Source organism: Monodon monoceros, unplaced genomic scaffold (assembly GCF_005190385.1).
Source record: "Monodon monoceros isolate NGI ecotype Baffin Bay Population unplaced genomic scaffold, NGI_Narwhal_1 Super_Scaffold_18, whole genome shotgun sequence".
Lineage (NCBI taxonomy): Eukaryota > Metazoa > Chordata > Mammalia > Artiodactyla > Monodontidae > Monodon > Monodon monoceros.
The window spans coordinates 154,296,103-154,306,752 of record NW_021703774.1 but is presented as its reverse complement, the minus strand read 5'-3'; the positions used below and the strand labels follow the sequence as shown (position 1 = coordinate 154,306,752).

The 10,650-nt window shown below is 49.6% G+C and overlaps 1 protein-coding gene across 2 annotated transcripts in view; it reads right to left on the bottom strand.

Annotated features, from left to right (window-relative positions):
* Positions 1-10,650, bottom strand: part of CSMD2 (CUB and Sushi multiple domains 2) — a 665,093-nt gene that overhangs the window by 342,486 nt on the left and 311,957 nt on the right. For both annotated transcript variants that reach the window (XM_029230811.1, XM_029230813.1), the window contains exon 6: positions 2,800-2,912. In XM_029230811.1, the coding sequence (XP_029086644.1) occupies positions 2,800-2,912 (113 nt within the window). The remainder of the gene's footprint in view (positions 1-2,799; positions 2,913-10,650) is intronic.

The following is a 10,650-nucleotide window of genomic DNA, read 5'->3' as shown; positions in this document are numbered from 1 at the left end:
GTGTGTGTGTGTGTGTGTGTGTGTGTGTGTGTGTGTGTGTGTGTGTGGGTTGCTGGCATCTAGCATCTAGTGGGTAGAAGCCAGGGATGCCGCTAAACATCCTGCAGTGCGTGGGGCAGGTTCCCACAACAGAGGATCATCCAGACCACGATGTCAGTTGTGCAGAAGCTGAGAAACCCTGCATTATAAAGCTACCAACTGCGCTTCCAAATGATTATTGTAGACCCTTGCACTATATACCCTGAGTCTGGAAAACACGAGAGAAAGTTCACAGGGGAGAATCATGTATGAACACAACCAGTATACAGCGCAATATAGGATGCCAGACCCAGATGAACACGGCTGGGGTCCACGCTCAGACTCCGACATTCTATCGAGGAGACCTTGAGCCAGATACCTACCCTCTCTGCAACTCTCGCTCCTCATCTGTAAAATGGGGCTAGTAGTAGTACCTGCTTTACACAGTTGCTGTTAGGTCTGAATGAAGTAATACATGCCAAGTTCTTGAAACCCAGAGAGACACGCTGGCACACACCAGTGTGCAAATCCTGTTCTGGGCTGTCTTGGGAGGAGTCAGAGAGAGAATAAGAAAGGGCCTGCTTTTGAGAAGTTCATAACTAAAACCGCTTTTCAGATTGTGGGTTGTTCCCTGCTACAGACTTGTGAAATTGATTTCGAGGTTGCAACTAACATTAAAAATTGGAAAAGAGATTTTCAGGGTGCCTCACCCTTACTAAGGGTAAATACCGCTTGGTGACATTTTCCTTTTAGTTCTGCAGATATATATGTGTGTCCTGGGTTGCGATGGAAAATGTATTTTTTTATGGTGGGGTGAGATTAACAAAACAAAGTTTAAAAGATACCAGTCAAATAGGAAAAGTGAGGCACCCAAAGCACCATGAGAAGGCCCTGTGATTTTGCAGAAAAACTCACATAGGGCTGCGAATGAATTCCAGCTTCACCATGTATAGGCTGTGTGATCTGTGCGTGTTGGGCAAGTTACACAACCTCTCTGAACCTCAGCTTCCTCAACTGAAATACGGAAATTAAAAACATATTCGCCACTGCACTGTGGGGAGGATCGAATGGAGCAACACGCATACACTGCCTAGTACAGGGCCTGGTGCACAGTAGGTGTGCAATGGATGTGTGCTCCTGACCTAGAGACTGCCTGACCTGGGTCCTCATTGGCAGAAAACCCTAATGTATGACCATGACAAATGGGCCCTCAGAAACTTGAAATATTAGAAACACCTGGTACCTATTTAATCAGATGAAACAATAACATTCATCTCTTCTTTCCTAGTTTGGAAAACACAGCAGAAAGATCCAGAGAGGTGCTTCACTCCCGCAAAGGCCCAACCTCCGCGGCAGAAAGAATGTATCCAGGAAAGTTCTCGGAGCCAGGCTCGTCAGACCAGGTTGGTTTCCTGTTTATTTTTAAACATATTTCAAGGGACTCCTGCTACCCAAGGCTAAGGAAATGAGGTTATTCATAAAAGATTCAGATTTTACAGGTAATGCTTCTACTCTCAGTGCTGCTTTTATCCCAGTGTCCAGCCTGAAAGCCTGGCCCTGGGGGGCCCCGCTCTGCCGGTGCCACCTCCCGGGTGGGCAGTGTGCTCAGAGCCTCCGAGGTGAGGCTTGGAGGGACGAGCTGCCAGGATCTCCTCCACTGGAGTCACTGCTCCCTCCTGACCCTCGGCGGTGATCACAGCTCACTCTTCCATCAGGCCTCTGTCCTACGCACACCAATATACCACACTCTCTCACTCACAACACAGCCCACCCTATTCCCCAGGGTCTTATATAGGGCCTTCTGCTTAACAGGTGTGCAATACAAGTTCACATTGAATCAACTAGAACCAACCTCAGTTTGTAATTGGTGATAGTAATGGCTTAATGAGCGACTCTGAAGCCAACCCTTGGTGTTTATCTCTCTGGATAAATTTTGTGTACTTTGAACAAACTCAAGGTTGAAAAGGAATGCTGTCATCTACTCCCACCCATCCATTGGATTTGGGGATCTCCTCTAGGCGTGGAGAGCTCCCTGCCTCGGGGTCAACCCACTCATTTTTATGGGCGGCTCTCGGGGTTAGGAAATTCTTCACGATTGGAGCAGAAATCTGCTTACCTGCAGTTTCCACCTGCCATTCTCGGTCTGATCTCTTGCCACCAGACAGCTCTTCACAGATGTGAGCACCTAAGCTAGAGAGCTCCCTAGAGCTGTTTTGCCTATCGTTTGTCAAACGTCTGTGTTCTACGTGAAATGAACAAGAGCTGAAATGCGGCAGCTCTCCCACTTTATACCAGGGTAGGCTAAACTCTGCCGGTTAAGTGGGTGGGCTCTGGATTCAAAAGGCAGGAGTTCAGCTGGTCTTGGGAAACTGCCTTCATTTCTCTGGGCCTCAGCTCTCTCGTCCATCAAATGGGGATGGTGTTTACTTCACAGGGTAATGAAGATTAAGTGAGATGACGCTGACCAAGCGCCTAGCACAGTGCCCGGCTCTCAGGAGGCCCTTGGCATAAGCTAGTATGATTTGCCTGGCCTGAAGACGGGCAGCTCAGGGTACAGCATTCTGCACAATTTGAGAAGTGTCCCCCCTTGGACACCAGACCGCAACGGCAGATGTAGACACGCAGATATGCAGACCTCTGACTCTGCAAATGAGAGCAGGACAGCAGAGGCAACTGTACCCTGAAGACACACTGGACCCAGTCCGGGGACAAGATGGCCCCAGGCATCATCTCTGCCGCCCCCCGCCCCCCGAGGAAGCAGGGCAGCCCGGCCCCGCCTACCTTGGTACTGGGCGCTGAAGCCGCGCTGCCGGTGGTTGCCGTCCGACGTGAAGTGCAGCCGTAGCCAGTTTTTGCTGCTGATGACGGGGGCCGGGAGGCTGGCTCCGGTGAACCTGTGGGGACAGGAAGACGGGGTCAGGGACCACAGCTGCCTGAGACCGGGCACCCGGGAGTCTCCCCACTGCCCATGTGTGCTGGGGCCTCCTCCCAGGCCTGGCAGAAGGGAAGGCCGTGCTGGCCCGGCCGCCCACCAGTAGCCTGCAGCCTGGGCTGCTGGAGCTGGTTCCCCCAGGGGCTCTTCCCACTGCTGAGTTGCTGAGAGGAGGGGGCGATCCTTCAGGCCTGGAACAGAGGCCTACTTCTCCACCTTCAGCAGAGGTCTAGCTGCCCAGGAAAGAGGTCCAGCCCTCCCAGCAGAGGCCCGTCACCCCAGCAGACGTCCACATACCCACCCCCAGCAGAGATTCAGATTCCCAGCAAAGGTCCAGCCCCAAGCAGGGGACCAGCCCAGCTCTCCGGCAGAGGTTCAGCTACCCCGAGCCAGCCCCTCAGGGACGCGAAGGAGTCAGGAGAAAGGGCCTAGGCAGCCACTACAGGCAGCACGGCCCTTCCCAGGTGTGAGAGCCTGTTTTGGGGTCACTAACTAGGCACTGGGTCTTCTCTGGCTCCTGCGCCTGTCTCTGCTCCTCCACAGGAGGCCAGCCCCCACTGCTGGGCCACCTCTCCACCCTTAGGTTAGCCTTGTCTGCTTTCAGCCAGTCCGGCTCAGTGGCTGGGAAACCCGGATATCCCCGACCGTCGCCAGGCACTGCCCCAGCCTCTCGACCAGCTGTGTCCTGAGCCAGCTTTCAGGTCAATCAGATCTTTCCTCCTAGAGTTGCTCAGAGATCAAGAACCTTCCATGGCTCCCCGGTGCCCACGCAAGACTGGCTTTCCAAACTTTCCGCACTGTCCCCTGCTTGAACGGGACTCCGCTCAGTGCTGGCCCCTCCGCCACACCCAGGCGAAGCCCCGGATGCCCCTCGTCGCTCTGCTCGCTGTCCTGCACCCCAGGAGCCCCTCGCCCTTCTCTCCTCAACCCCACAGCCTCCAGCGGGCCGACGCCCAGTGTCTCTCCGCTCCTCCTACCTGCGTCTGAATCAGGCACCAAACCTCCTGATGTGTCGCCTTTGGCACCATCGCTCCCACCCCGCCTGGACACCCTGCTTACATCGAAGCATTCCAAGCTTTCTCCTTTTCTATGCCTTTGCCTTTTCTGCCTGGAATGTACCCGCGCGTAACCCTCTCTCCTGCACCAGCCGTATCACTTGAGACACTTCGGGATGCCCTCAGATACCATGTCCCCAGGAAGGCCTTTCCTATTCTCCTTGGCTCTGAAGCCACACGGACTTGGGTTCAGATCAGGCTTCACCGCTTCCTACCAGTGTGACCTGGGGCCAGTTAGTTGATCTTTCTGAAAATGGAGGAAAAACACTGGCCCGGAGAGTCTGTGGGAGTACGTGAGAGGCCTTACGGGCAAAGAACCTAGCCCAGTATCTGACACATATTAGCTCAATAAACATAATTTTCCTTTCCCCTCCTCTGTGATGCCACAGCATGTTATTAAAATTATAATTCATTTATCTAGGTGTGTGTCTCCCTGGGATAATGCCTCAAAGAGGGCAGTGCAGACTGGTGGGTGGGTGGGGGAGGGGAGAAGCTGGGACTCTAGAGGGATCGGCTGTGTTATCTTATGAAAATTACTTAAGTTCTCTGTAACTTCATCTGTAAAATGAAGATAATAATCCCTCTCTCAAAGGGCTGCCGGGATTGAATGAGATAATACACAAAAAAGACTTTAGCACGGTCTCTGGAAAATAGAAAGCTCTTGGTAAATGGCAGCTGCTATGTTATTCTCCATCATCTTTATTCTTCATCTCTGTACTAAGCACCTAACACAATGCTCGATACAAAGCAGGTGTGTCAGGATTCCAGCAGAAAACAGATGGCTCGGTCATATGAGAATAATTCCAGTTGAATGAATGGCCTCGTCACCACCAGGGATGGGGCAGTATCCTGAGGCTGTTAACAGGGGTCTGGTTTCCACTCACAGGCCTGGAGAGGACATGGTTATCCCTGAAGGAGAGGGTAGCATAGAAAGGGCCACCATGCAGGACCCAGATCTTCAGTCAGTGGAGACGACAGCCGGTTTGTGAAAATCCCACAAGGAGGGAGAAAGACACACTCTCCTCCCTCCCCTCCCCTCCTCCAATCTACTGCTGAGGCTTCTGTTGATGTAGCCCAATTGGAAGCCAGAGGGCAAGGGAGCATATGGATGTAGTCTCACAAGTAAGTCTTCCTAAGCATGGAACAGGGTAGACAAGGGAGGGGAGATGATCTGGAGGGGTGAAAGGAAGAGATCCAGCATGGTGGGTCTCCATAAATGCGTATTAGACAAAGGAACTAACCAAGGAGCTTCTCACCCTGCAAAAATGAGTTTTTACTATAATGAAAATGCTGACATACACCAACCTCCAGGAATATCACCCATATTGCTATGGTAAGAGCTATTACAGAAACCAATTACTGTATTTCACCAGAGCCCATTTAAAATACTTTATTACAGGCAGAGTCATTTAAGTTTTCTAAGGAGCCACAAACAGTATTGTGGGTTTTTTCTTCCCCAGGCCAAATTCAATTCTATCTCAATGACAAAGCCTGGAGGCTATTTACATAAGGGAAGTAGAGATAGGGAGAAGTTACCTGAATAATTCAGAACCAAAGGCTGTTCACTGCAAAATGGAATGAGGGGAGGATGCTGGGGTCCCAAGAGCAGGAAGAGAGTAATGATCAAGGTTGTAAGCGGAAGTCAGAAAGTCGGTATTCTCCAGCCCTGGGATCTGCATTAACCCCCAATGCTACAGGCTGGAGGAGCCCGAAGGGACATCCCCTGCCTCCCATTTCTCCCACACCTTCACCTGCTCCCAGGAATCCTGATGATGACTGTTCATTCCCAAGGCTTAAACTCAGGGCCCTGTGCATCTTTACTCTGCACTACTCCTGCCTCCTTGGACATAAATGCACATTTGAGAGTTTTCTTGGCATCTGTCAGAGAATGGGAGGCTTAAATGTTGGAATCATCACATTAAACACTGCCATTGCGATGGTATCATGCCTCACGCAAAACTGTCCAACAAAAAGAACAAACTACTGATGCCCACAACAACATGAATGATTCTCAGAAGCATTATGCTGAGTGATAAAAGAGTATATACTGTGTGAATCCCTTTATATGAAACTCTGGAAAAGACCAATCTACAGTGAGAGAAAGCACAGTGGCTGCCAAAGCTGGGGGTGAGAGGTACAGGTGGGGATTGCCTGGGAAGGAGTACAGGGGAACCTTCTGGGGTGATGAAAATGTTCTATATCTTGAATGAGATGGTGGTGATATGGCATATACACATTTGTCAAAGCCCCCAGAACTGTACATTTAAAATGGGTAATTTTAGGGACTTCCCTGGTGGTGCAATGGTTAAGAATCCGCCTGCCAATGCAGGGGACATGGGTTTGAGCCCTGGTCCAGGAAGATCCCACATGCCGTGGAGCAACTAAGCCCGTGCGCCACAACTACTGAAGCCCGCACGCCTAGAGCCCGAGCTCTGCAACAACAGAAGCCACTGCAATGATAAGACCGCGCGCCACAACAAAGAGTAGCCCCCGCTCGCCCGTGCGCAGCAGCCAAGACCCAACGCAGAAAAATAAATAAATAAAATAAAATAAAATGGGTAATTTTATGTAAATTATACCTTAATAGAGTTAATTAAAAACAAATCTTCAGTAGCTCTAATCCTTAGAGTCAAAGACCATACCAGGGTCTACAAGCCTTAAAAAAGCCAGTGTGTCTTCACCTCTCATGTCTCCTCCTCTACTTACGCTTTACGCTCCAGACACATGGGTCTCCATGCTGTTCAAAACTGGCCAGGACCGGGCTTCCCTGGTGGCGCAGTGGTTGAGAGTCCGCCTGCCGATGCAGGGGACACGGGTTCGTGCCCCAGTCCGGGAAGATCCCACATGCCGCGGAGCGGCTGGGCCCATGAGCCACGGCCACTGAGCCTGCGCATCCGGAGTCTGTGCTCCGCAAAGGGATAGGCCACAGCAGTGAGAGGCCTGCGTACCGCAAAAAAAAAAAACCCCAAACCAGAAAACTGGCCAGGACCGCTCCTGCCTTGGGGCCTTTACACTTGACAGTTTCTTTGCCTGCTGGCTGGGTCTTCTCCCAGACTGCCACCTGGCTCACCCTCTCACTTTCTCAAAGCCCTTGGTCAAATGCCGCCTTCCTGGTCTGACTTTTGCCTGCTTTCCCTCTCTGAGCACGTCACACAGACTTGCAGACAGACACACACACACATACCCCATTCTCTAGTCAAACAGAAGACCTATGTGAACTGGAACACACACTGCTTTTTAGTGCTTCTCTGCCTTTGAATGCTCATAATGCCTTTTCTCCTTGCACCACCTGGCTGCACAGAGAGGTTAAGAAACTTGCACAAGGTCACACAGCTATTAAGTGGCAGAAGTGGGATTCAAACCCAAACCATCCCACTTAGATAGAGCCTCTGTACTCGGGGGAGGCAGTGGAACAGTTTAGGCTGAATTCCATCCTGTTCCTTTACTTTCCCTCCCTCCGCCTCCTCCCAGGATCCTCTTTAATTTTGCTCCCTGTTAGAATCATAATTAAAGAAGAGAAACACAAAGGGAGATTCTCCCCTTCAAATATTTCTGTCCATATTAATTTCACTATGGGGGGTCTGGGGATTTCCAAGTTCACCCAGGAAATCGCTGCGGCAGTACAACATAAAATGTATTTAAGCAATTATGCTCAATTCTTTTTTCTTTTTGGTAAATTGACTTCCGTTAAATGGGGCTTCCTTAATGGAATCTGGCTTGGGGAGAATAAAAAAAAAAATCACTCTCTTTAATGCATGTAGTTGATTCTGGAAAAAGTGGCTTTGAGTTCCTCTGCAGAAAGCTCTAAGCTCTGCTTTCAGTAATAGGAGAGCTCAGAGCAGACTGTGTGGATAGCATTTCTTCTTAAGAAGCTTCTCGTACAGTCAGGATGTTGGGGTGCTGAGAGACACGCCCCACAAGACGACAATAGTGATCTGCAAGGAATTGCTGCCTAATTTTAAACTGAGAGGGAGTAATATTAGGAGATCTTGGTTTAAATCTCAGCATCCCTGAAAATGGACATCCTCAGGGGAACTTTCATCCATTCATTTACTCACCAAGCACATGCTCTGTACAAGGCACTCTGCCTGCCGGTGGCTACCACGCCCACTGTGGTTCCCTAGATACAACAGTTTCTGCAAAGCCTGTCATCTACAAGGTTCGGCTTCACCGTCTCCTTCTCTGTGCAGCTTCTCGGTCGATAGCCTCTGGCTTCTGTCCTCCCAGAACACCTTCTGCGGGCTTTATCTCTTAACCAAGTTATGTGCACAGCCTGGATCTGATTCAGGCTTGAAGAATCTTCCAGGGCCAAGTATAAACCACCACTCCACCCCCGACCCGCCCGGCCGGGGAGAAAGTGACATACAGGAGGTGCTTGCCACCCCACTCCCAAGCCCTCTGCCCTTCCCACCTGCTGTCTGCTCTCCCCGCTGGGGAATGGAGAGAACACCCTGATGCAACCAGGGGAAGCCTTCTGGAAATGTCTTGGTGGTGGCACCAAAGGACACCGAGGCCCTTGTTGGAGGCTGACTCCTGTTCCCCCTCCCAAGCTTCCTTTCACCCTTGGAGTGAGCCTTTATTGACTCAGCCCTGACACCCAGTCTCATCACAAATGATTTCCATATCTGCTTTTCTTTAGCCAAACGCCTAGGACTCTTGCTCTATTGAGGAAAACACTTTTCCCAAGACAAACCTGTGATGTTACATATTTTCCAGGAACTGGGTGAACGTCTGGGGTGAGTGCAAGTCCCTTTTGGCTGTGGGCTGCTGGAGCACCCCGGCCTCTAGACTTATCTTTGGAAAGAGGCCCTTTGGCTTCCCGAGGTTCTGGTTCCCAGCAGTGCCTGCCCACCCCAGGTACTGAGGCAGTTCTGAGAGGTCTGAGCTACCCTACAAAGATTCAACTCGTGGCTACCTAACTGTATGTTCTGCGGGTTGTTTTCTATGCTCTGAACAAACCAAAGCTTCCCCTCTTCTTCTTCTGGAACCCCTATCATTCGAAAGTTGGTACGTTTAATGTTGTCCCAGAGGTCTCTGAGACTGTCCTCAGTTCTTTTCATTCTTTTTTCTTTATTCTGCTCTGCAGTAGTTATTTCCACTATTTTATCTTCCAGGTCACTTATCCGTTCTTCTGCCTCAGTTATTCTGCTATTGATCCCTTCTAGAGTATTTTTCATTTCATTTATTGTGTTGTTCATCATTGCTTGTTTCCTCTTTAGTTCTTCTAGGTCCTTGTTAAATGTTTCTTGCATTTTGTCTATTCTATTTCCAAGATTTTGGATATCTTTACTATCATTATTCTGAATTCTTTTTCAGGTAGACTGCCTATTTCCTCTTCACTTGTTAGGTCTGGTGGGTTTTTATCTTGCTCCTTCATCTGCTGTGTGTTTTTCTGTCTTCTCATTTTGCTTATCTTACTGTGTTTGGGGTCTCCTTTTTGCAGGCTGCAGGCTCGTAGTTCCTGTTGTTTTTGGTGTCTGTCCCCAGTGGCTAAGGTTGGTTCAGTGGGTTGTGTAGGCTTCCTGGTGGAGGGGACTAGTGCCTGTGTTCTGGTGGATGAGGCTGGATCTTGTCTTTCTGGTGGGCAGGTCCACGTCTGGTGGTGTGTTTTGGGGTGTCTGTGGACTTATTATGATTTTAGGCAGCCTCTGTGCTAATGGGTGGGGTTGTGTTCCTGTCTTGCTAGTTGTTTGGCATAGGGTGTCCAGCACTGTAGCTTGCTGGTCGTTGAATGAAGCTGGGTGCTGATGTTGAGATGGAGATCTCTGGGAGATTTTCGCTGTTTGATATTTTGTGGATCTGGGAGGTCTCTTGTGGACCAGTGTCCTGAAGTTGGCTCTCCCACCTCAGAGGCACAGCACTGACTCCTGGTTGCAGCACCAAGAGCCTTTCATCCACACGGCTCAGAATAAAGGGAGAAAAAGAAGAAAGAAAGAAAGAAAGAAAGGAAGGAAGGAAGGAAGGAAGGAAGGAAGGAAGAGGATAAAAGAAAATAAAATAAAGTAAGGTAAAATGGCACATATATACAATGGAATATTACTCAGCCATAAAAAGAAACAAAATTGAGCTATTTGTAATGAGGTGGATGGACCCAGAGTCTGTCATACAGAGTGAAGTAAGTCTGAAAGAGAAAGACAAATACCGTATGCTAACACATATATGTGGAATTTAAGAAAAAAAATGTCATGAAGAACCTAGGGGTAAGACAGGAATAAAGACACAGACCTACTAGAGAATGGGCTTGAGGATATGGGGAGGGGGGAAGGGTGATCTGTGACAAAGCGAGAGAGAGGCATGGACATATATACACTACCAAACGTAAGGTAGATAGGTGGTGGGAAGCAGCCGCATAGCACAGGGAGATCAGCTCGGTGCTTTGTGACCACCTACAGGGGTGGGATAGGGAGGGTGGGAGGGAGGGAGACGCAAGAGGGAAGAGATATGGGAACATATGTATATGTATAACTGATTCACTTTGTTATAAAGCAGAAACTAACACATCATTGTAAAGCAATTATACTCCAATAAAGATTAAAAAAAAAAAGCTTCCCCTCCCCCATCATTCCTGCTCGTTAGCGTCCTCTCTCCCCATGATGTGCGCTCTCCTCCCAGCCACCACACCAAGGCATCATCCTTAACTCCTTC